The 26913-nt window shown below is 44.0% G+C and overlaps 1 protein-coding gene across 15 annotated transcripts in view; it reads left to right on the top strand.

Moving 5' to 3' along the window:
• The window catches only part of LOC143326627 (membrane-associated guanylate kinase, WW and PDZ domain-containing protein 1-like), a 94482-nt gene that overhangs the window by 56263 nt on the left and 11306 nt on the right, over positions 1-26913 (top strand). For 4 of the 15 annotated variants that reach the window (XM_076740352.1, XM_076740365.1, XM_076740362.1 and 1 more), the window contains 14 exons: positions 1034-1222; positions 2351-2618; positions 2920-2967; positions 3220-3302; positions 3929-3967; positions 7189-7246; positions 7474-7589; positions 9144-9266; positions 9785-9970; positions 11369-11980; positions 19830-19864; positions 22517-22772; positions 25638-25729; positions 26624-26819. In XM_076740352.1, coding sequence (XP_076596467.1) covers positions 1034-1222; positions 2351-2618; positions 2920-2967; positions 3220-3302; positions 3929-3967; positions 7189-7246; positions 7474-7589; positions 9144-9266; positions 9785-9970; positions 11369-11980; positions 19830-19864; positions 22517-22772; positions 25638-25729; positions 26624-26819 — 2301 coding nt within the window. Of the gene's footprint in view, positions 1-1033; positions 1223-2350; positions 2619-2919; positions 2968-3219; positions 3303-3928; positions 3968-7188; positions 7247-7473; positions 7590-9143; positions 9267-9784; positions 9971-11368; positions 11981-19679; positions 19865-22516; positions 22773-25637; positions 25730-26623; positions 26820-26913 lie in introns of those variants that run through there. The other 11 variants (XM_076740359.1, XM_076740367.1, XM_076740356.1 and 8 more) reach the window with 10 other exon arrangements.

The following is a 26913-nucleotide window of genomic DNA, read 5'->3' as shown; positions in this document are numbered from 1 at the left end:
GATTTGAAAGGAAGTTAGAGGAATTGACATTTAACAATATCCATGGCTAAATTTGAAAAAAAAAAAAAAAACAGTTCAGCATTTTGGAAAATACGATTGTTGAGAGTGAGGGGGTAACTGCTAGCATGGCGCTGTCTGAAGCTTGCAAAATCTGCCTAATTGGCTGCTGCCTGTAGCCTTAAATTAATGGACAGATGTGAAATTCGTATTGATCTTCTCATCAGTAAGAGAGTGAATTAGCATATTTTTGCCAGGTGGCCAGTGTAGAGTCCAGGACGTTACTGGGCCCAGTCAGGAAATAGTCGTAAAACAGCAATTTGTCGTTGTTACACTGTTTGTACATATTAAACAAATGAGACATATTTGTGAACTTAAGAGGGGCTGGCCGGTGGACCTATGGTGGGTTAGCTGTTTTCAGTCTTTATGCTAAGCTATGCTAACACCTTCAGCCTCATATTGAACCGACAGAAATAAAAAGTAGGTATCGATCTTCACATCGAAATGCTGAACTGTTCCTTTAACGTTGCCCTTACATGTTATGCATTAGACCCCTAGTTCACCGGGGCACTTCTTCATCTCATTCTTGAATATTTCATAGAAAGAATATTTGGATACAGGATTTGTTAAATAAATAAATAAATAAATAAATAAATAAATAAATGAAATAAAAAACCTCAAAATAAATTCATTGTTTGCACCACTGACGAAAACTGTGTCAGTCAGAAAAAGCTGTTAAGTCAAGCTGGGTGTTGTGAGCTTGTCCATTGTTTTTCTCTCAGTGTGCTTTCAGAGTCCAGACAATGCAGCTCTGCAGCCTCAAACACAAACTAGAACCGTTGCTTTCCCACCAGCTGCTTATTTCCACGATTTGTGGTCACATTGTGATCCAGCTTTCCTCTCAGTGTAAGATTAGGACGTTTCATAGATCCACTGCCTGTTTTTATCCCCGGCTTCCTCTCTCTGTCTCGGTTTCTCCTTCTCCCTCCTTCTGTGTCTCTCTCTCAAGCATGCTAATGTCCTTCTTGTTGCCTAGGTAACTATTATGGGACCCCCAAGCCGCCAAGGCAGCCCATCATTGGGACAGTGATTCTCAGTGATGCAGGCTCCCAGCAGTCCACCCCGAAGCGCACCAAGTCCTACAATGACATGCAAAACGCCCGAGTAGTGCCTGCTGACGACGACGATGACGACCAGGCCACGGAAATGAACAACAGTTTTACAGGTGAGGGCGTAGCTGCACCTCTCCGGCCAGCCGCTCTGTTTGTTGAAGTTTCTTTCCCTGCAGCTTTCTTTGTCTGTGCATGCGTAGTATTCTCCACCTGTGCTGCGCCGGCTCTCGAGTGGATTCAGGAGTGTCTGTGCATCCGTGTGTGCTCATTATTATTGTGTATGTTTACGATCCTCTCCTCTGTTGTATGGCGCTCGGTGTCTGGCGGTTACATCATGTCTTTGTGATGCTGATTCCTCTTCTGTGAGCCTCCAAACACTGCCACCTGCCTGTGAGGAGGGGGTTCAGTGGGGCAGGAAGTAGATTACAGGCTACACTCATAAGATTGATCATTTTCTCCTCATGCTGCAGGCCTCACATCCTCTCCTACCTGTGTCTTACTTCTTTCTTTTTTATTGCTTTTGCTCATTAAATTCCCTCAAGCGTGTGAACATCAAGTGTTAATATTTCTGCCTCAGGTGATAATAGTATTTTCACGCCAGATATTTCTCGTCATGTCCTCGCAGAATTGTCATCTGCATGTGAATCAATTCGGTAAAATATATTTAAAGAAGAAACCCGGTGACAATACGAGATTTTTATGCAAAAGTGTCGGTGTTTCCCACCTTTTCCTCTCTTTTGAGCTCGATCCTGGTTTTGTGAGTGTGTTTTTTCTCTCTCGATGGTGTGAATCTATGCCCTCTCTGTGTCCCCCTGCCAGGCTGCCAGAGTCTTGAATTAGCATTTGATCAACCCTGAAAAGCCCACGGAAGTGGTGGAGAACACTGGGCCAGAACTGGGGAGCGAGTGGGGGTGGGGGTTGGGATAGCTAGCTGTAGGAGAAAGAGGCTTATGGGTGGAGAGGTAAAACAGGGTGGGGGGTCAAAAAGAGTTTGGGAGAGACTGTTTCTGGAAGAATTAGCATATTCCTGGGGCCTTTTCAGTACACTAGAAGTGGGCGGGAGCAAAGATAGGGGGAAGGGGAAGTGCTGGGACTTGGTTAAAGTTGCATGATATGTGCTAAAGAGTGAGTGTGTCTGCTTTACTGCATCTGCTCTTTTCTTGCATGCACGCAACATAAACTTTGTTTTTGTTCTTTTTTGGTGTTCTGTCGTTCCGTGTTGTGCTCGTTGTGTTACCCAGGATCCTTAGTGCGTAGTCTCTTCCCCTCTCCTTTGTTGTGCACAGGTAACCCTAACGACCAGGACGAGAGCCGCGGCGGCATCCTCCGGCCGTATCCCGCACGTGACAATGCTCCATCCTGTGGTCTGAACAATGCTGCCACCTCCACCTCAGACAGTGGGCAGCAGACCCTCGCAGAACCCCAGGTGTCTCCAGAAGACCCGCTGGGACCGCTGCCTGACAACTGGGAGATGGCCTACACTGAGAATGGAGAGCTTTACTTCATAGAGTATGTATCAACAGCCTGCAACATTTTGCAGTTTGACCTGCTGCACACACTCTTTGCACTGCAAGCATTTGTCACAGGAGCTCATACTGTGGTGTTTTCTGTATTTTACCTGCACGATTATCGCTTTTGTTCGTCCAGTGGCTTGTCTTCCCCCATGATTTGGTTTTTAGGCCTCTCCCCAGCCAACCTGCCCAGCCCCCTGGGTGCCACTGCTTTCCTGTTAATCCCTGCATGTCCCGATCTCTAAAGGAGATCACATCCTGATCACCTGACTACCTCCACCTCTCTGTCCTCTCTGCAGCACGGCAAAGGCACACCACCAGGACATGGCTGTGTATTTTCAGAGCTTGTATGTTCATTTCTGCTATCACTGAATTACAGTATGTTCTTGTGTAACAATAGAGGGAAAAGTCGGGCCGTTTATTGTTGTTATCCTGCCTGCGTTGCTTTGTTATTCTCATTTCTCTTTGCAGCAGACGCCTGCTGTCCTCTGTAAACTTGCTGACGCGGTTTACTTTCTAATTCTTATTGATGCATTCATGCACCCCTGCTGTGCTTTTATATGTCAGTTTGACGGCCTGTTGTGTTTTTTCCCTCTCAGCCACAACACAAAGACCACATCATGGCTGGATCCTCGGTGTAGAGACAAAGCTTCCAGGCCTCTGGAAGAGTGTGACGACGATGGTAAGCTGCTACACATCATTTACGTAAGAAACGAGCACGTTCACACTTCTGTGTAGTGGTTAAGGAATAAGTAGTGGTGCTTGAGGTCTCATACAGTGTGCTTCTCTGTGTGACACTGTTAAATTTCTTAGTTTCTCAGTCACAAATTCATAAAACATGTTTTATCAGAGCTTTGATTTGTTTTTCTTCACAAGATTTGTTGATTTGGTTTGTTTCCTACATTTGCCACGCTGTAAAAGGCTAATTTTATATTCTCTCTCAAATACTATCACATAAAAAGATGACAAATAATTCCCAAATATACAAGAAATGTTTGATAAATTACAAATGATAGTTGACTGGTTCAGAATTCAGAACACAGGTTGCTAAATTGCACCATCCAGTGGTGAAATGTGAAGTGACACGGAGCACTTCTCTGCATGGTTCAGGTTTTTTGGGATGTTGTTTTATCCTGTTCATATCAGTTTTGAAACTAAGGTGTTTCCCTCTGTGCCTTTCTCTGGACTGTCGCTTCATTCTTTATTTGCTCTCGATTCCTCACTCACAACCCACCTCTCCTCTGCTATCCATCCCTTTTTCTATTCTTCATTTTGTTTTCTTTGTTTCATCCTGCTTTCATCTTGGAGAAGAAGGGATACATACAGAGGAAGTGGAAACTGATCTAGGTATGGTTGTTTTTTTTTTCTTTTAGATTTTTATGTTTAAAAATGTTGATGATTTGTTGGTTTGGAGATTTCTTTATTTGAAATTCTCGACTGTGCCGGCTGCTGTAGAGAGACGTTTGAGGCAGGATAAAAGATAGCTGTAAGGAATTAAAGGAGCTTTTGGCCATGAGTGGCACCCTATTGCAATGTTATAATGTTTGTTTTTTGTGCTGTACCAGCTTGTGCTCTGCATGCTACAAGCGGGGGGGTGACATGAAAGATGACTGTGCCAGCTGCAGACAGCTGTGGTGCATATCGTCAGTTGGTGATGGTGCTGTGGTGGTATGGTAATACAGTGGTAACAGCAATACGACTGAAAAAGAGCAGAAGAGGACTGCGAGCTAATGTAAACAATGCAGGTTTAATAAAATCAAAGGAAAAAAGTCAGCAATGGATTTAATATCCTTTCTGAGAACCCAAGGATACACACAGTGTGTTTTGCAGAGGACTGTAAATGTAAACAAATCTGTATTTGTTTACTGAAAAATCCACAGAGTAACTTGAAAGCATAATGGATTTTCTCAAGATTTCTGGAGCTGGTTTATGTTCAGGGATGGTACATAAATCCATCAGATGACAACTTTGAATCCAAAGAAGATGGGACTGTGAAAAACAAATAAAAACAGAATGTAGTCATTTACAAACATTTTACAAAGTGTTCCTGAGCCCATGTAGCAACATCCTTCATACCATGTATGTCAAACACAAGGCCTGATGGAATCATCTTTGGCCCGATATCTAATTATTATTAGAGCTGGCCCACTGGTATATTGCACGCACCACTAGTACTACAAGTCCCCCGCACTGCCAGTGCGTTGGCACGTCAATCAAAGGCCTGCGAGCGCGAGTCCCTGCCCCACTCATTCATCAGCAGCCTGATGGAGCTTGTTACCTGTGGTTAACTTTCAGCTAGACTGTCCCCGAAAAATTGCTAAACGGAAGGTGGACTTTGAAAACCGGTTTTCAAGGCGGGTGGGAGGCAGAATACGTGTTTGCGGATATGAAGGACAAAGCTGTTTGTCTTCTGTGCGGAGACAGTGTGGCTGTCACAAAAGAATATAACGTAAGAAGACACAATGAAACGAAACACCTTGACAGGTAAATTACTCTGGAAAGCTGCATTAAGAGCCAGAAGAAATGAATGCAACCGATTTTTCTTGTATTTAATGTTTAACATAGTTGTTTAAAGATTAAAAACGGTCTTATAAGATGTGTTAGTTTCACGTTCAAGTATCTGGCTCAGAGTAGTGTGCATCAGAGAGCAGCACTCTTTTCTTGCTACCACAGGGCACGTTTGGTTTTTCTTTGAAGGAAATGATTTTTTGGCTGTTGTTTTGCCTGTGGGAAAAAGTTTTCATTTCAAATTACTATTAATGTTGTTTTATAGGCAATAATGTATAGGCTGTGTTAGTTCCAGGTTCAATATATCAATAAGGTCATTTCAGTAAGTTTTCAATAAACATTGAACCAGTCTGGCCCTTGACTTGGGACAAATTTTTTTAATTTTGACCCACTGTGTATTTGAGTTTGACACCCCTGGTTTATACAGTCATGTGTCAAGTGGTGAACCTCGGTCCATCCTCACTTGTGAGCGACTGAGCCTTTCCAGGATGCCCCTTTATACCCAATCATGATTCTGTCACCTGTTACCAATGAACCTGTTCACCTGTGGAATGATCCAAACAGGTGTTTTTGGAGCATTCCACATCTTTCTCAGTCTTTAGTTGCTCCTGTCTCAACGTGTTTGAAACATGTTGCTGCATCAAATTCAGAATAAGCAGATATTTACAAAAATCAGTCAAACCAATGAGGTCAAATATTAATATATTGACTTTGTACTGTTTTCAATTGAGTATATGTCACAAAGCATTACACATGATTTGTTTTATTTATGTTTCACACAGTGTCCCATCGTTTTTTGAGCCAGGGTTGTCAGCCATCATAAGTTATGGCTGGCAAAGTCAGTTATGACTTTGATGGTTTTGGCAGTTGGTTTTATTACATTTCTTGCTCTGTTCTCCAAATGTGTCCCACAAAAATGTCAGCTTATAAACTGTATGTGGATCAGTTATATGTTGTTGATCACAATTCTGCCTTTTAATTCTAATATCTAATTGTGCTTTTTTTGGATCATTCAATTTGCCATTGCCGTAATAGACACATTATTCCTCTCCTCACTGTTTGCTGAGGTTTTAGCCATGGACTCAGGTTGATATATGTACTTTAAGTTGCTTCACTGACTGACTGGCAAATGGCTCAGCTGCTGATTCTTGGCCCTCTTGCAGGTAGCACAAACAACCCCGTAAAGGAAGTCAGTCTCACACAAGGTCTTGGATGTCTGGCTGTAAGGCTTTATGATTGCTGGCTGCTCGGATGCAGACAGTCTGTGATTATTGATTGTGAAATCCAGTCTCTTATAAAAGTGTTTACTGGACTTGGGAGAAGCCCACAGTAACACAAGGAGGTAATGTCTTTGTCTGAAATCAAATACAGTGAGGAGGAGGGCTGAGATGCCAACAACTTAATGGGAATGTGTCAGGTTGATCAGCCTCATCTTCCCGCCTGTTCCCATGGAGAGTGGTTAGGTGTGTGTGTATAATGTTCATGGGTGTTTGAATGGGTGTGTTCACAGACTGAGGAATACTATGCTGTGTGTGTTGACCCTGATGCGATGAAGGCTTGTTTGAAGCTGTGTAGCGTCTTCATTTTCACACAGTTTTTGTGAGATGTTGTAAACATAATGAGCGTAACACAAGTGGTTGTAGGCAGCAGGAGAGTGATCCAGGAGACAATTACAATAGCAAACAGGCATAGCTAGACTCCTCTGTACCCAACAACACTGTACAAGTCAATTTTTATTTCTACAGTGCCAAATCATAGCAGAAGTTATCCCAGGGCACTTTTCATATAGAGCATGTCTAAAGGTATTCTGAATAATATTATTTATTGTTATTTTTATTAACAGACATTTTAAACAGAGCCTTTATAAGTAATGTGGACCATGTGTTGCCATAATCAGAGATGTTAGAGAAGAAGGAGGAATGTAATCCTCTACACCTTCGCATCAGTATCTACTGTAACTGTGGTATAATGACTATGTTGCCACACTAACTCACTCTACTCTGCTAATGGACAAAGTGTTATTATTCTGTGTTTAATCTAGTGTGCCTTCTGTATTTCAGAGCTGCCTCCAGGATGGGAAAGGATAGAAGACCCAGTGTACGGGGTGTACTATGTCGAGTAAGTTAATTACCTTACTGACACATCACCTCTCACAGACAAACAGCGTTTCTCCAAATTATTACAACATCTTACAAGTCTTTTCTCTCCTTCAGTGATTCTGAGGGTTCATACTGATAAGAGCACATTTGGTGGCGCTTTGATAGACCGAGACTGTCATTTCTTCTTTTTTCTAATCAGTCTTTGCCCGCATTATCTTGTTTCCTCTCCCTGTCTCTCTTTCTCAGTCATATAAACAGGAAGACCCAGTATGAGAACCCAGTGTTGGAGGCGCGGCGTCGGAAAATCCTGGAGCAGCAGCAGCAACAGCCGCAGCCTCCAGAAGGTGAGCGGTATATTCGAGGTTCGTTTCCTGCCCTGGCACGGCACCATTTCTTTCTTTCTTCATGTCTGTGAGTGTCACGTCCTTCTAGTTCGTCCAGTGCTCTCCCGGGTTTGGGTCAGACTGTCTCTACTGTGACTTGACTTCAACTCCTTTGTCAAGACATGATGGAAAAAACATTGCTCACTAAATGATAATTTTGATTGTCATCAGGATTAAGTTTTACTAAAATAGAGCTGGCCCAAGCCCTGGTGTCGTCTTTGGTGTTTAGCTTTTAATTTATGTGATTTAAAATCATTCTGTATTTGATCATTTAATTTTCTTTATCATGAGAGGGCAAGGAAGAGATTTTTACTTTGGCCCAGAGGTTTTCAAACAGTGAGGCCTCCCCAGGCGGCCGCTGGAGAGGTGATGGGGGGGACGTGGGGGGAGAGATTTGAGGCATACATACTGTGTGAAATGAATGGAACAGGTGCTTCTGAAGACAACGGGACGTTAGTTATTGTAGTTTGGCTCATTCATCAGCACAGTCAGGAGGTGGAGCTGCAGCAGCTGTGACACACAGCTCGTGGAGGCAGTTAAAGCACTTCAGCACCCTTGGCGCCAAATTGCCACAATTTGTGTCGCACACGAGTTCCACTTTCCAAGAATGTCATCATCCCCAATGTCCATCGCAAATACATGGGCATAAATCTGCTCAGATATGCTAAAAACAAAATATCTCAACTCCAAACTCCTTATAACTCCAAAACTTGCCTGAGAATCCTCATGTTTGAAGTTTCCTTCAGAATCAAAGTGATCCAGTGATAGTTGTCCATACATTGAGGTATACTGAGGAAACAGGAACTGCTAGTTCGGCAGACTTTTAATGGTGGCAATTTGCCAAAATGTGAACAAATATATGTTACAAAAATGGGGCTCAAGTTGTAGCCCACAGCTAAATCACAGAATCCGTGGCAACATCACGCTTCCTGTTCAATCCTCCAAAACCCTCTGAACACATAGGCTACCATTATCACCCAAAAGAGCAATAGTAGCAGTGATGATATTCATCACTATGTGATATTCATCACTAATATTAATATTTTTGACAGCACTGAGGCTCAGATTGTCCCAATGTGCCCAATGTTTGTCCTGTGTTGAAATCTCTGGACAAACAGGCAGAGGGGTCTTGATTTTGTCTGAGGGGGTCCCACAGCGTCCATTTCGAAAACCCATGCTTTAGCCCACGATCTTTTAACATTTAACATTTTGCAAATAACATTTATTATTTTTGCTACATTATCATTGCTGAGATCAAATGTAATTTTTTTTTTTTACAACATTTAGAAAAATTATCTTACATTCAACAAATACCACCAGTAGAAGCTGATGTACTGTCAACGAGGCATTAATTACAACTGAGGCCTAAAAATGAATCAGTGAGTTTGTACAGTATGTGCTTAAAGCTCTGTGTGTCTATTTGTGTCTTGCTGTTCCGTGTTTATACGTGTGCATGTGTGTGCCATGTAAATACACCTTTGTTGTGTTGAGTGTGTGTCGATTAATATGTGTGTCTTGGTTGTGTCTGTGCAGAGTGGATAGAGGAGCACTCCTCAGCAGCGGCTCCATTAGCAAACTACGCTCCAAACCACCTGGAGACCTACAGGGACCCGCAAGTCCCGCCAACTCTACCTCCCGGCCCTGCAGGAGTCAAACGTAAATCCCTATGTTGAATACACACTGTAGATACTTCATCACTGCTGCTTGATGTTTCTATAATGTGCTCATGACAGCGGCCCTTAGATACATCATGTAGTTCAGATGAACACAGGAAAGTAACAGCGTTTACTATGTCTACACTGGATATTCCAACTGTACTCTGACAGAAAACAGATTTCATTTCTGCTGATTTGTTTACAGTCTTTTGAAGTGACGTTTGAATAGGACACCACCAACGACTCGGGAAACTGCTGAATGTGGAAGTGACAGGCGAATGTTGTTCTAAATTTCAAACTGTTGAAGCTGTCCATGTATCAGCAAACAACACTTTTACATTGGAGGAATTAGTCCTTGTCCTAACCCTCACTGTCAGCTTGCAGATTTCTCCACATATAAGAAGCAGTTTACAAAATCTGATCCTGATCTGAGGCAAAGAATTCCGACTGTATGTACAAAACATTGTTCAGGAATATTGAATGCAGAAGAGTAAGAGCTGTTTGTCCGGTGTCCCTCAGGAGGGAAGCCGTTTTTCACGAGAAACCCGGCAGAGCTGAAAGGAACCTTCATCAACACGAAGCTGAAGAAGAGCCGTCGTGGCTTTGGCTTCACTGTGGTCGGAGGAGACGAGCCGGATGAGTTTCTACAAATCAAAAGTCTGGTACTGGACGGGCCTGCCGCCGTGGATGGCAAGATGGAGACAGGTGCAGTACATACCCACTGCCAACAGGGGGCACTGTTTTCATTCAACACACATGGCCGTGCTTGGCCACCACATCATTCTGTGCTACTTATGGGCCCAGTTAGCAGTGTCCTCTCTTATGCACGCAGGGACTTTGACGTGCACTTCAGCAAAGTCAATGAGGGCTCAGGGCTGTCCCACCTTCAATTCAGAAAGTGCCTAAGGGTCCTTTGATTGATTTTGTTAAAGCACTTTATGCACACTTTCCACAAGTCTGCAACTCTGCAGACCTTGCTTAAGGGAATAACCCTCAACAAAACATCCAGGAGTTGGAGGATGGATTTTCCGGTTAATTATAAACACACATTGTCAACCAGCACCGATGTTTGTCCTCTGATGACTTGATAGTGACCACAAAATATAGTCATTTGGTCAAAATACTTTTCTTAATTATCAAAAGGAGGCAAACAATGAATGATCCAGCCAAATTTTCATTAAACTGAACACAGTCAGAAATATCAGCCACCTGCACTTCACCATGCATAGAAACGTCTCTGTCCACTTAATTTGATTTCACAAAGTGCTGTCCAATTCCTCATGCAGCGCTTGAAGCCCTCACACCCACCTGCACTCGCACAGTTACATGATGACACAGGTGATGTCAATTAAAGGGGAAGTCCACCAATTTAAACATCAAAGTCTGTTCACAGGTCTTGAGGAGTAGTGCTGCATATGTGGAAAAAAAAGTTATATAAAGTCTTTTGTGGGTCCAGAGGAAGCTGCATGAAGTCTGATAAAATGCCTCGAGTGAGGTCTTTTTAGGCCGCACAGGGCAGGGCTGAAGGCTTATGAGAAAAAAATCTGGGGGTGTGGAGTTAGGAAAAAGTGAGGTTACCAGACCTCATGAGGCTACTAGTATAACACACCCAAATGTCAGACCAAACTGCTACTGGTAGAGTTGCACTGTGGGTAATGTAGGTGCCAGGTTTTAATAGGAAAGAAGAATGAGTGCTATAAAAATGATGAAATCTCTGGTTCTGCTGTGCCAATTTGATCCTTTTTTCTGCCCATTTCAATGTTAAAGGCTAAATCTGTGGAAAACTCTTTTAATGTCTCTGAGGATTCAGTGCTCAGGGTTTAGGGGGGGCATAGGAACTGGGTCAGAGTAGCGGGTGGTTGGATCATATCCCAGCATACACTGTCTAATGCATGGTACACCCCTGTTGGCGCTTATTACAGGCACTGTGGCGCTCTCGCTTCGTTTAACTGAATAATGGAATTTCGCACATCTGGAGAATAATAGGAAATACCACCAACAATGTTTAAAAACAAAAACAATAATTTGACTTCAAACTCCAGTAAACAACTGTTAACTGTATAATTGATGGCATCACTCACTGTATAATTTTCCTTGCTGCAGGTGATGTGATAGTTAGCGTGAATGACACCATTGTGCTGGGCTACACCCACGCTCAGGTGGTGAAGATCTTCCAATCCATCCCCATCGGTTCCATGGTGGACCTGGCCTTATGCCGTGGCTACCCGCTGCCCTTTGACCCCGATGACCCCAACACCAGCCTGGTGACCTCAGTGGCAATCTTGGACAAGGAGCCTATCATCGTCAATGGACAGGAGACATTTGATTCGCCTTCCAACCAGGCTGGACCCATTAACGGCATGAGGGAGCCGCGGCCACACAGCCCCTCGGCTGAGGTGGCGTCTAACGGTTCGCATGGCTACTCCAGCGATGTGGTCACTCTGGCCTCATCTATAGCCACCCAGCCCGAGCTGATCACCATCCACATGGAGAAGGGGGATAAGGGATTTGGCTTCACCATTGCCGACAGCCTGACAGGAGGAGGACAGAGGGTAAAGCAGATAGTGGACTATCCACGCTGCCGTGGCCTAAAGGAGGGGGATATTCTGATGGAGGTCAACAAGAGGAATGTCCAGAATATGAGCCACAATCAGGTGGTGGACCTGCTGAGCAAATGTCCCCGAGGCAGTGAGGTCACCATGCTGGTGCAAAGAGGTACGTATTACATCTTGGTGTCAAATATTTGTCGGCAGAGGCGGAAAAACGGATGCAGGAACTCAAGTCTTGATGTGATAGGATGTGTGATTAAGCGCACAAAAGAATACACTGTTGTCTGCTGAAACAGACAACAGCTTGAATTGTTGGCATGGAAAGAGTGACATAATGAGATAGCAGGAGAGAAAAGTGAGGAAGAGAGTGGGTGGCGGGCTGAAAATGCTCGGACTGGATGGGATGAAACGAGGAGAGGCAAAGAGACGATGGGCTGAGTTAGCATGGCATTCGATGAGCAGATGAGTGTGGGAAGGAGTGGGAGGCTGGGTAAAGAAGCGAGATGGATGAATGAGAGGGGAGGGGAGGAGGAGCACATTAGGTCAGGGATTTGTATATGCTATGAATACAGATGCTGCTGAATTGGATTTCAGAGACTTGGTTCGTCTACATGTTTGCTATTGTCTCATGTTGCCTATATGATGATTGGGTACTGTGAAAACTGTGACTTGATTTTGAAAATACTGTACTTGGAATGGATAAGTGAGAGGAGATTAGATCCAAAATGACTGAATGTTTCTTTTCATTTCATTTGGCTTATTCTTATGGTTACTAATGTGGATTTTTAATGGTGGACGGCAGCCTCAGCCTGTTCACTGCTACATTGTGCCATTCATGTTCCTACACACTACACTTTGGCCAAGAATGACCCAGGGATAAATGGTTTTCTCATTGAAATGTCAAAACAAATTGTTAGTATAAAGTATCCATGCCGACACTGAATGACATTCGCGGTCCCTCGTTTGTGTCCAGTCCTTATTGTCGTTAAATTGCCACCCATTCCACCAGACCCAGATCTCTATTAGTGGCAGGTTGGGATATGCACCCCACATCAATTATGCCCTCTAATGAGTTGACCTTGTGCTCTGCTGCTGGAATGCCGCTGCTGTATTGTGTTAAATGTCAGCATCATTATGGGCCTGTGCGAATGTGTCTTCAGAGAGAGTGAGAAAGATACGATTGCAGGGCAGTATTCCCTCTACCAGAGCATAGAGGGAGAGGTACAAAGAGAGCAAGAGCAGGACAGAGAGGAAATAAAGGAAAGGGTAAGTGAGAAGGAGGCTACAGGCAGTCACCAGGGCAGGCAGGGCAGCTGACAGCAGGGCAGATCATCTCTGTTAGCTTTGACACCACTGTGTCATTATTATGAGCTCAGGTGAGAGGCCAGGTGATGACAAAAACTACATACACAGGGAGCCAAGGGGTCAGTATTTAGATTAATGAAGCCGCTATCTTATTGTTTGAAATTTGAAAAGTGGTTGTACAACAACTTAGGTGAAGTAAAATATGAAATTCTAAGCTGGCGTATTATGCTTTAAAACAAAAACGGCCTGATCAAAGTGTAAGTAAAGAGGAGTATAACCGTTCCGTGCAAGCTTTCCGTGACAGCTGACAGCTGAGTCAGAGTACAGAGGTTTGTTATGCAGCCTTTAGATGTGCATCTGGTATAAAAGAGGTAGATTCAAGATGGGAAGTCTGATATAAGCTTCTTGATAATTTCTCTGAGATGTTAAGTTGATCTCACACTGTCTATTCTGGGCTGCCTGAGATTAAAGTTGACAATCATGAGCGAAATGTGGTAAATCTCTGGCTGTCACTCCATAACGGTGGTCCTTGATCTCACTGTAAGGGAACCGAGAGCCTATTTGGAGCTTTGACGACCAAAGGCAGCATGTGAAAAAAAATTCTCAGTGTGGGAAATTTAGACCAAATTCTCACAATGTGACTGCTGCCATGATCCACGTCCACAAACCAACAAATGATGCAGAATACACTGGCCGGCGTGCAATTTTTAAAAAAGTTTAGGAAGAGAAAAACAAGCTTGTGGGACTTTGGCAAAGAAGAAAGCCTTTGTGGAGTTCAATTTTCAAAGCATAAAGATACTGTGCAGTCTGACACAGATTGGGACTGAGATTTTAATAGACCCACCGCGCACACTGTGACATGCAATAACCTTACACAATATTTGTTGTCTTGCAGTGTAAAGGCGCCTTTAGCCGACAACAGAAAATGAATCAACAACAATTTTGAAGTCATTTATCAGGCAGGAATCCCAAACACTCTGGGAAAATGTGATGGCCATTTTTCACAATTGTCTGTCATCTTATTCAATGACTCCAAAATATACATAGCCAGCATTGACAATAATCATTAGCTGTACTCGACATTCTTGAGACTGAGATGTGTGCTCAGTTTCCTGTGTGAGAATGATGTGGTGACCTTTCAAGTGATCGCTAGCAGCTAGCGCATAATCATTCACAAACAGCAATTATGGGAGCTAAGAGGAGCGAGGTAAGGCAGATAAGAAGAGAGAGTAGAGGATGAGAAATAGGAGGGCCAGGGATCATGTTTTCAGAAAGTGGAGGTGGAGGATTAGAGGAGAGGGTGAGATTTGCTGAACAGCACTGGAAGTTCAGCGAGGGGAGCGTATATGAGGGGATTGGTTTAGAGAAGTATAGGCGGAGGAGGAGGAGGAGGAGGAACAAGGTGGACTTCAGCTAGAGGAGAAGAAGCCTTAATCTGTTCATCTGTGACTCATGAATCTGAGCTGTCTGACTCAGAGTCAGCAGTCAGTTTTTAAGAGAGGGCACAAAGCACAAGGTCAAACAAACATAACACCACACAATGATTTTCCACAGGGAGACTTTTCTCTCAAACATGACACTTAGCTTGTATTTCCCATAGAAATCGTTATATTCTAATTTTGTGTGTGATTTTTATGATTTTTTTTTTTAAGTAGATTGAGTTGTGCCACAGAAGTTACATTATGCGAAATAAATCCTGGTGCACTGACGAAATGCTAAAAAAAAAACTGAACCAAACAGAGTTTCAAAGATTCAGATTGAGTTGTCTGTATTATCAGATGTGCATGACAAAAAGAGAAAAACATCTTTTGTAACACTACACCAGTTCAACAGTTTGTCCCAGGAGGCAGCACTGCTCTGAACTGAACAGTGTCACAGTAGCTTGCTTGTGGCTAATCTCAGATAGGTACACTGCCAGTTCAGAAGCTTCACAAGTAAAAATTCAAATGTGTTTTGTCACAGAGCATTTGCAGAAGGCTGTAGTGCACTTTGCCATTACCTTAATGCTCCCTGCTATGGCAGAGTAGTGCGTCTGAAATGAACAGGGCCACATTCTGCTTTCTGGATTGCCCAACAAATGGACTCTCTCATTTCGATTCTGTGGTCGTCGAACACCTAGAAGAGGGGAGAATGGCAACATGTAATTTGTGCAATGGAAAAAGATGGAGGTACAATAGGTTGTTGTGGTAATGAAGGAAGCAGCTGCCAGGACTGTGTAGTGACAGATGTGAAAAAGAAAAAACTCCACAAGCCATTTTCAGACTCGGAAGTAATATTTATTCTAATTTATAGCTAATGACTTCATCTACACCTTCAATTCCTAAAAGGTTGGGACTCTGTGGAAAACATAAATAAAACAGAATGTGACAATTTGCAAATGCTTTTTGATACACACTCAATTGAAAACAGCACAAAGACAATATATTTAATGTTTTACCTCATCAGCTTCATTGATTTTTGTAAATGTCTGCTTTGGGACAGGAGCAACAAAAGACTGGGAACAACAGACTGGGAAAGTTGTGGAATGCTCCAAAACACCTGTCTGGATCATTCCACAGGTAAACAGGTTCATTGGTAACAGGTGATAGTATCATGATTGGGTATGAAAGGGGCATCCTGGAAAGCCTCAGTCATAGCGAGGGTGGAGAGAGGTTCACCACTTAGGGAACACATGATTGTACAAAGGATATTACTACACGGGCTCAGGAGCACACCGTTGTCGGTAAATGCAGCTTGTTTGCATTTTGCAGTTTGACTGCATTCTGCTCCGTATTTATGTTTTACACAGCATCCCAACTTTTTTGGAATTGGGGGTTGTAATAACACTGCACAAATGTGTGAAATGCAAGTGTGATGTGCAGGATCACACTTGGATCGCACCATTTTTATCATTTAGTGATTTTGCAGCCCCCTTGTGCTCCAAGCAGTTGCATGTGCAAATATGTACCTGGTAAAAATATCTATTATTACCTTAAGCTTTTCCAGTCTTGGAATTTTTATTAACCAATAAAATTTTAAAGACAACATCTGGTGTTCTCACACACAGGATCTTCCTCTGTAAAGGAGGCCAGGCCAGCTATGACTCCCTCATCTTGTCTTCCCATCGTTGTTGCCATGACAATTGTGCACACCGCTCCTGTCCCCTGAGAGACAGAGAGGAAGAAGAGAGAAAATGAAAAGACACAGAGAAGGGGTATAAAATGTAGAGGAAATGAAGGTAGAGGAATGAAATATGATGGTAACAGACGATGAGGAAGAGCAAGACAATATAATTTAGAGTAGATGAAGAGAGAGGACTACCAGATAATAGGACAATCTTATAAGTAGAACGAGGACAAATGTTTACAGGTTTGGCTCAACAAAAGAGAGCATTACTCATGTTCTACACACTCTAACAATGTATACAGAAAAAAAACCTGGAGGAAGGACCGTTCGCCCGCTCTGTGTGGGCTCTGCGTAGACCCACCAAGGCCACAGATTCAACAGCATATTGAAACACCGGGCCACTCATCACGCTGCAGATTCAGTTTGAAAAGATCGAGCTTTTTCAGAGCTGTTGCTCCAGGATGAAAAAATGACTCCCCCACCCCCCTCACACACACACACGCACACGTTTGTAACCACACAACTATGCCGAAACACACACTGTTATGCATTTTACTGAACTCTGGTTCTGCTGCTCACCAGCGAAAACTGGCATCTGTGCATGTGATTTAGCAAAATGCAATCTCTATGTGTCAAGTTACTTTGATAGCATTGAGGGATGGGACAGATGGCAAGGACACTTTTTTAAAGGTTCATCGAGATAAACGAATGTCTGATCCACTCCTTTATCACCAGTACGCACAAATCATACAGGCCATTGAGCAGAAACACTAATGCTCATACTGTCGATTGATAAAACATGTGTATCTACGCTCCCTGCTGTTAGTGCTGTTCAGTTATTTACTCATTAGCATTTAGCATTTCTTTGTAATTCTGATGCTTATTATAGGCGTACTTCACCGTCTACTGTAAAGGAAGTAAAGGGAGCAGCCTCCTCCACACTGATGCTTAGAGGCAGTTTAGGTCACCAAACAACTGACGGCGCTTGCTTTCACTTCCAATTTGTTTACTTCCCCTCTCATTTGAATGATAATGGACACAGTCTTAGTCATTCTGGTAGAAGGGTGCCTCGGTAATAATAATAAAATCAGGCCTTTTAAGCCAGTGTTACATCCTCAGTGATCAATTCAGTCTTTTAAATGGAGCGGCGTTGTGTTGTGGGGTATTCAGCAGAGCTTTACTGTCATTCAGCAGCTTCCGCAGAGTAAAAAATATCAGGATTATGGCCCCGGCGCATAATGTAAATGCTACGTGTGTCTGTGCGTGCCTGCATAATCGTCAGTGTCTGCGTGCTGTGCATAAATACATGCTCACCTTCTTGCATACCTGCCTGTGCTGATATTATATCTGTACAGCATGCATGAATTCATGGGTGCTTCCAAACAGTCGCGTGTGCAGGAACATGCGATTCCCATATTTCTTTCCACCGAGCTTCAGCTGCTCATAAATGTTAGATTCAGCCAGATTCTATCGACTCTGAATTACATGCATGCATCAGCATCACAATGCCAGAGGAAGTGTTAAGCAGATTTAAAGACTGCATCATGCATGAAGCTGCGTTTACACCATGCTGCATTTAAATCTGCTGTTCTTGCTGACACAGTGGATTAATGCGGAGTCGGGGTCAAACTACGTCAGTTCCTTGAATCTTTATTCCCCTTCAGTTCCGTGCCCAAATTTATTGACCATATGGCCACAGTTAAATTCAATTTCTATATGCTTGATGATAATTATCTCAACCTCGCTGCCACTTTGAAGATTTTCAGGGGTTGTTTCAAAGTGAAAGGTTTTTATTGACCTCCCACACTGTGTAATTTAGGGCTCCTTGGTCATATAACCTGCGGTTGAAATGAGAAACACTTATTATTGACATCTGACCTTCTGATGGGTGTCCTTCCTGGGTCAGACGCACATACAACAACATTCATCAGCATGTCAGCAGCTGAGATGTTCCACTTGCTCCAGTAAGTGGCACCCCATAATCTGAGAGAGTGAGAGAGAAAGAGAGGGAGGGAGAGAGAGGGAGAGAAAATAGGGAGGATAAATTATGAATCGTGTAGAGAGAGGGGCTTTGCAGCAACAGAGAGTTTTAACATTTAATGATTTTTTGCCAATGCAGCAGAAAGAGGCTAAGATGGATGCTTGCATGTTGTTGCATGTCTTAATGTCGATGGAACGTTCCATTAGTACGTGAAGTTGGTTTTCCTCTGTGCACGCCTGGTACCAGATATTTGCAGGAGAGGAATACGTTTTCACTGGGCTCAGCAGCAGAAATGAAGGAGTGTGTGACGCTGTAACTGATCAAAGGTCCGTCATTAATGTAGATGCGCTGCCGCTGCTCACTAACATGCTCACATATTCAACAAAGTAGACTGCTGCCACTGTATACAGAACTATTTGATTGCCTTGGCAACAGCAACTCTTTGTCCCAAGCCTGCCTCATGTCGTTCATGCATTCATTTGTCTATTTTTGTCTCAATATACTGTGCTGGATTGTACGTGGCAGGAAAAGGGGCTTCAGGGAGAGAAAGGAGTTTTCTTGGAAAGCAGTGCATACTCTCAGTATGTGGGGTAAACAATCAAGTGAGGTCTGAATAGCTTTGTTTTAATGTGTTCGTGGTGGAGGAACCTACATGATGAAGGAATTGTTGGGTAGTGATGGATGTGAAAATAAAGCGGTTAAAGTGGGAATGTAGATTATTCCCAACACTGGTATGCTGTGAATCCTCTCCCCTGACAACTGGCTCGAAGTATTAATATTTCATTAGCACAAATGAGATTGATCTTCTTGGTGACTCTCTACTCTTCTCTACTCTCTGGTATATGAGAGAGAGAGAGAGAGAGAGAGAGAGAGAGAGAGAGAGAGAGAGAGAGAGAGAGATGGAGAACAAGTCATGGTGCACGGAAGGAGAGGAGGGGGAGGGAGCAAGAAAAAAAAAAGGCAAAGAGAGAAGATCAGCTTCTCAATGTAAGCCTTGAGCATAGCAGAGGGAGTGGAGAGGAGAGGAAACAGCTCTGTAGTTACTTAGAAGATGTGCATAGTAAGGCAGAAGCTGAGGCTTTCCTTTGATATGATGCTCAAGCTGCTGAGCTCCTTCTCAGTGGGTAATAGTTGAGATTCTGCTGGAGAGCTTGTGTTGGAGACAGCTGGCAAGCAGACTAAAGGGGAGGTGTGGTGGCAGTGGGTGGGTGGGTGGGGGGGGGTCTGTGGCTGCTTGTGGGGACCTGTAGCTCAGACCAACAATCCAGGGCTGCTGCAGCATAAGTCAGCCTGTCTAATGCAGATAGATCAGTTGCTCCTCTTCTAATAGCTCGGGTGAGAGTGCCGAGTGGAGCGGGATACAACACAGGGGGGAGGAGATCACTTGGATTAGCGAGCAGCCTAGCGCAGTGTGTTGCTCGGAGAGAGAAAGCAACAGAGAGGAGGAGGAGGAGGAGGAGGAGGAGGAGGAGAGAGAGAGAGAGAGCTGGGCCAGTTGCGCTCTGCTCTGCAGCAGGAACCAGGGTCCATTCGTTCATCCTGGGGTGTTTTTGATCGGAGGGGACAAGGGGAGAGCACAGCAGGTCATTAATGCTCTCTCTGTCTCTCTGCCGATGTTTTGCAGGAGTGGTGCCAGCCAAGAGGAGTCCAAAGCTGGTGGTGAGTACTCTGATCTTCAGCTCTTTTGTGTGCGTGCGTGTTAGCTCCACTGAGTGAAAGGAGCGCTATTTAAAGAACAAAAGAAAGAGATGTGATATCTAACTCTTGCTCCACTGTTCTGCATCCAGAGCTTCATAAATCTTCACATTTTATCCTGCCGCCACCAATCCTCTTTACTTCATTCTCAGTCTGCCACTTTGACTTTTGCTTCTTTCTTTTATTGTTTTCCTCCCCTTGCTTTTCTTGCCTCTGTGTTGTCATTTCTCCTTTCTCTTTCTCCCTCCACTCCTGCCACGCTGCCATCCTGTGACTGATTAAGCATAGCCTGGGCTGAACAGTGTAACAGTGACCAGCTGTTGGGGAGGGCTGACATCCACAGCTGAGGGAAGATGGGAGAGAGGCATGAAGCACAGATAGGAAAAAAAAAGGATGTGGGTGAGGGAGGAGAAGACAAGTGTGGAGATGGTTTGTCCCACAAAAGTGAATCACTATGATAGCCCACAGATACAGAGGATGCTCTGAGGCTAACAGACAGGGAGAAGGGGGCAATGACGACAGAGTGAGCTGGAAACAAAGCAGAGGGTGATTAGGGAAGCTGGAGGAGAAATTGCAACAGATGTGACTCTTAGTTGTGATGGATAAGAGAGGACGGGGCAAAGAGGGCAGAAAGAGGCAGAAGGACCAGCTCTGTGAGCGAGGTCTCTTAAGGGACAGCGCAGTTATTCGGGAGTTTAAAGAGCAAACGCCTCCTTATTTCTACGACTTATCTCAAGCTGATAAAAAATCAATACAAGCTCAGAAGAGATGCCACTGCAGCTTTACATTACTGTCACCCTAATTCACCCCTGGAGAGCCACAGAGTTACAGCAGAAGGACATTTCCTCTGGACAGGCGCATCCAAGGTCAGCAACGGGTTTAATTCCCATCACTTGAATGAAAGAAAACCTCGTCCTGTGTCTCTTGATCGACATTAACAGCCCTCCCCTCAGCTGTCTGGATGCTAGAATTAGGATTAGTTTGAAATGGGTGTTACCTATTCAGGTCACATGGCACGGCGGATGGAGGAGGGGTGGGTGCTGTAAGGGGGTCGAGTGGGACCTATAGTGGCACTGCCTGACTGTCACTTTGGATTAGTTTTCCAGTGAGGAAAAGCCAGTTTTCCCCCCTCTGTGTTGTGTCAGTGAAATGTCACGCTGCATGCGACTTCGTGTCAGCCCAGAAGAGCCATTTTGCCTCCAGTTCAGGGTCTAAATAAATGCTCACAGTAAACTCACATATGCGAGAGAGACTGTGCTGTCTCAGCTCATTAAGCAAGTCTCCAGTGATCAAATGAGAAGTCAATTTTGCATGCCTGTTGTCCTCATTAAGAAGCATTACGGGAATATTTGACCCTTCATCTCGTACAGTGTGATGAGTGAGAGACTGGGACGCTGTGCCACAACTTCTCTACCATTTCATGCACTGGTTTATTATTCATATCAGATGAAAAATGATTCAGTTGTCATATTGCCCCTTTTTTCACTGGCAGTAATTGCATTTTCTCAGTGCGGCTCATTTTTCATGAAGCTGTGAAGTGTTTTGTAATGTGCATCTGCGAATAATAACATGGGAACATGTACACTCTCTGGTTGCAGAATCAGAGTAGAAAGATTAAAAAAAAAAAATACACAAGGGGCCGAGCAGCACAAGAGGCCATAAAAACCATGGTACTCTATACATTGTCTAAGTTGGTGTTCAGATCAAAAACAAACCTGCGTTAAAGCAATGCAAGGAGCTTCATTAGTGGGGCTGGTGACACAATCAGATGCAAGAATTTGAAGGTTTATCTGACACCAAAACACAGGATTTTACAACTCTGGAAAGTTATCATGAAAGCATTTTATCATATTTTTTGTTGCTACAATCGTGAGGTAAAAATGCTGCATTCCCATCGCAAAGTAATCTACAAGGAATGTGCCCTTGCACGTATTTGATTGGCCACCGCAGCGTTTTGCCGGATGATGTTGCGTTGCAGCAAAAGTTGAGCTAGGTTCATCAGCCTAATATGCAACAGTGAATATTTTAATTGCTGTTAAAACAGAATTCGTTAACTGAATAGCATAAACAAAAAAACAAACACTCTCAATACCTCTCTCCCTCCCACCAGGACTCTTGTCTTCTGTTGAGATTTTACAATCTGCTTTCATGGCAGATTTTACACATTCCTGTTTTAATTGAGACCAACCTTGATTCTGTGCACAAGCTTCCAAGCATGGGACCCTCTGCAATAAACAAAGAATCACAGGATTCATAAAAGGCAATATCTTTGTTCATTAAAATTCCCTCACATTTCAATCTGTCTTTGTCTCGCAACCATGGAAACCAAGTCACTTCCGTCACACTCCAGCAATCGTTTTTACTGAGAGATGTTCTACTGCAATGTCTAAAAAAGATGACCTTGGATGCTTTTTCCTTCTCTTTGTCCTCCATCAACACCTTCCTCACTCTTCTCTTTCCCCCTATATCTCGCCTTTATCACTGACTCACTTATCACTCTCACTTTTTTCTCCTCCCTCTGCCCTCTACCTTCATCTCCTGCTTATATCCACCCCCATCCCTTACATGCATACACCTCTCTCTCTCTCTCTCTCTCTCTGTTTTCTGTCCACCCAGCACCAGTTAGAGAGGAAAGACAGCCAGAGCAGCTCCCAGCACAGTGTGTGCAGCCATCGCAGCACCCACACCGATTCTCCCAGCCACCCACCCTCTGTCATGCCCAGTGAGGCTGTGGCTCCCACTCCTGCTGCCCCCACCCAGCCTCTGCCAGGCCTGCCCCCTCAGGACCCTGCAGATGGCACCCTCACCCTCCAGAAGAAGCCAGACCCCTTTAAGATTTGGGCGCAGTCCAGGAGCATGTACGAGAGCCGACGTGAGTAGAATTCTAACTTATTATAGGAATTTGAAAGCTTTGCTGAGTTTTAAATGGTCAGAAAGGTCTATCCACCAGTGATATTACAGACCTTTTAACCTTCTGTACGGGTGAAACTGGCCTGAGATCATTTGGAAGAGACCCCTGATGGCTTAGATTCAAGATAAAAGCTAAAAAAAAAAAAAAAAAAGCACTCAATTGTGGACTGACTTGCCTAAAGTTCTGAGGCTATACATTTTTGTAAATGGCCATTTATGTAAGGATTTAAAGGAACGTTATGGCAGTGTTAGATGACAAGATCTACCTCTTGTTTGTGCTGTAAATATGAAGCTACAGCCAGCAGCAGTAACCAAACAATCTCTGCTTCACAGGGTTTATACAGAGAATATTACTTGCATTAGAGATGCCGGTGGGTCTGTTTTGTTATCTTTGGACAGAGCCAGGCTAGCTATTGCCTCCTGTTTCAAGTCTTTATGCTAAGCTGAGCTAACAAGCTGTGGGCTGTGGCTTTGCATGTGATCTTCTTATCTAATGCACAAAGAAGTAAATACATTCACTGCACAAAATATTGACTGTAAATGATGTTGAGTATGTTTCTTGTATTTTCCATGTATACAGTTTAATTCTTTGTGCGTATTATTCTCTAAAATGTCTACTGTCTGAATTTGGCATTAAACATGCAGCTCAGGAAAAATGTGATTCAACATATAACTGTTGGGTATTTTTTTTAAATTTTGTCCACTGATTGGGTAGTTGATCAAGTGAAAAGATGCCCTGGAAGCATCTTTGATTGCTTTGCATGGAAGGCATTAGCAAGTATTTGTTCAATCATGGAGAAGTTGCATAGGGTAGAGTCACAGCTGAGAATACGGTGTGATCCCCACAGGGCACGTCTCTGTCTGTTAATGGAGGCCTTCTTGTGTGTTTGCTAAACAATTGTATGCTTACTGAGTCACAACTGATCCTATTGACAAAGGTTGCCTCCAAGAGGGATGTCCTTCAAAACACACCAGTGCTTGCTAATGAGTGGTGTGATGATATGTGTGTGTATATACATGTCAATCATACACACTCGTTGCTCTCGTCTTCCTCTTGCTTTAAAAGAAGTACAAAAAACGTGTGTGTACTGTCCTGCACCCAGGGCATCCTTCACCTTTTAAATAGCTCTTAAAAGCTGACCACATTTACATTATCAGCAGCCAACAGCTTGTCTCACACCCTGTTTAGTCACTGGAAAAACAGAGAATCCAAAATCCAAAACTGGAACACCAGAAAGTAGGCAGCCTCTCTGTGAGACTCCTCAATATCATTAGCAGTCATGGCCTATTCTTGCATTATTCATGGGGAAACACTGTAAGGGTGTCAAACCACTTCTTTTCTGTATAGAAGAGTCTGTGAGAAAGGGGAAGGATTCTCCACAATAACGTGCTCACTCGATTGTCGTGGCTGAATTGCATCTCTCATACCGCCTGCGCTTGTACCAGTGGTGATATTTAAAGGGAGAATAGGTCTGCATATGTGATGAAATACATCACTGCATTGCAAAGATTGCTTGGTGATTGTAGGTCTGCTGTGTTAGCTTGTCACACATTGTGACTGTTGCCAGCCAGATGTGGACATGACATGTATTGCCGTGTTGGTTAATAATCATGGCCGCCTGTAGAATCTAGGACTGTTGCTGATTAAATATTAACTGGGCCCAGAGAGGGCTGCTTTAAGCTGCTGCTGATTGGTATATCTGTTTGATAACCCCTGAAGGAGCTGCAGCCCCTTTTTGAGTCTGCGGGGGAGGAGGGGAGACACAATGAAACAAGAAAGAGAGACGGAGACAAAGAATGACAAAGAGGCCCAGATTCCCTGCCTGTTTTTCCATGTGTATTCATGTGCAAGCTGCCACATACGAGAGCACACTCTTGAATTTGTGAGCAGGTGATTCCATGCATCTGCTGAGTGCACCAGAAGAGAAGTATTTCAATGGCAGGACAGTGTGACTGAAAGGGGAGCCTTTGGGAATTTGTTCCCCTCGATGCTTCATGTTACCTGTCGTTTGATGTGGCACACAGGCCTTACCTCTTTCCGTGCGTTTACGTTTAGGTTAGATGACAACACGGGTCAGCGGAGGGGTAATTACAAGTCTAGCCACAGCAGTTTAATTCACACAAAGCACCTTATGGGGGGAACCGGAGAGCTGAAGCTAATGGGTTCACTGCCGGCCCTGTATGGCAGCCGTGTAGACAGCAGGCAGTGTGAGAAGAAATGGCCTGTGCCTCCTGTGCTGACTGGCCCTGTAGGCTGAACAGACTGACACCAAATTGCCTGTGTCCTCCTCCACAGTCTGCTCTGTCCACGGCGAGATGCAAATGGGCAGGGAGTTGTGCGTGTGTGAGATGGAATGCAGGAGAGAAACAGGCCGAAGTGAGGCTACAAATCTGTGTGCGTAAGACGGGTTCAGTTGTAAATGGGGGCTAATAATAGGGATCACTGTTGAGTAACTTTCTGGACAGCAGGTCAGCGAATATGAAGAGGTCACAGCGTGAGACTTTGCAGCCTAGTCTGTTGTCTACATGTAAGAACAAGGAGCCAATCTGCCCAATGAGGCAGGGCAGAGGTGAGGGAGGGTGCGGCTGTTGATCCTGCCTACTCTCACTGTGACGCTAATAGAAAAACAAACACCTTATTGATCAGTGATTACGGTAATTAGACAACATGGGAGATATAACTTGTCGATTAGGGCAAGAAGCTTTCAGCGATCAGCGATCAGCCTAGACACGAGTCAGTCAGCGCTGAGTGGAGCCTGCAGGTCTTTGGCAAATTTGGTGGTAGATCCTCATGGAGGCCTCTCACAGTTCTTCTTGTGTGTTTCAGTGCCAGATTGCCAGGAGCAGGACATTTTCCTTTGGCGGAAGGATACAGGCTTCGGATTCCGCATCCTGGGAGGAAATGAGCCCGGGGAGCCTGTAAGTATCCACTTCTGAATCCCATCAACAGTTTATCGCAATGAATCCCATCAACAGTTTATCGCAATGAATACAACATACAACTCATCCATGCTACTGCTAATAATTTAAAATCTCTGAATGCTTTGGCCTTTTTCTTGGTATGCTTACCAGTTTTATGTAAGGTTCACTTTTTGGTTAGTTTTCTCAGTCTTTCCTTTTCCTCCCGCTTTTCTGTTTAGTTTGCCTTTAAACCAGAGTAGCACAAAGTCCGAAACACATCACTCTGTCTCTTACTGGAGCTGTTGCTCTCTGGAGGATCATATAGACAGCTTGTTAAGAGAAGCAAAGGCCTTACCCACAATCCCTCTGGTTGTGAGCCATATATTTGTCTTAAAAGGAGGGAGCAGGAGGGAGAGTGGAAGGCAGATATTGAGGAATAGAGGGAAATAAAATGGCAGCAGGCTCCAGGTCTACCCCACAGGAGTTACTTGTTGTTTGTGCCAAAACTGCTGGTTGGTAGTGGTGCGCTTTTTTCTTTCAGAGCTGTTTGTGTAGACTCCCACACTATGCCTAAAGCACACAAGCTTCCCCATGGCCCCAACAGGCTGCAGCGGCCTTCTTGGTTTCTCCGAACGTCAGCCACAAATACCTAATGCGATAGTAGACTCTGAAATGCTGCTGTGCATAACAGATTAATTCAAAATCAGAGGGAGACGAGTCACAATGAGTCACTGCGCTCTCTCTTGGCGGGTGGTTTAATTTACTGCAGTTTAATGACTCTTAATTAGCCACAGTACTGTATCATAATTATAAAGCTACTGTCTTCATGCCACTCTGTTGAATGAATTACAGCGTCATTTAACAAAAGTTAGTAATCCGTTACATCACGCATTGTGTGGGTTTGCCTTCCAGATCTACATAGGGCACATAGTGAAGTATGGGGCAGCAGATGAAGACGGGCGCCTGCGTTCGGGCGATGAGCTCATCTGCGTGGATGGCACGGCGGTGGTGGGCAAGTCTCACCAGCTGGTGGTGCAGCTGATGCAGCAGGCCGCCAAACAGGGCCATGTCAACCTCACGGTCAGACGCAAATCCCCCGGATATGGAGGTGATGGGAGTTTAACATAAAACTTGTGCATTGGTACTCATACATGTCACATGCATCTTATACAAGCAGAGCGCTTGCTTTGCTGTGCACATCA

Source organism: Chaetodon auriga, chromosome 10 (assembly GCF_051107435.1).
Source record: "Chaetodon auriga isolate fChaAug3 chromosome 10, fChaAug3.hap1, whole genome shotgun sequence".
NCBI lineage: Eukaryota > Metazoa > Chordata > Actinopteri > Chaetodontiformes > Chaetodontidae > Chaetodon > Chaetodon auriga.
This window is presented reverse-complemented; position numbering and strand designations above follow the sequence as displayed.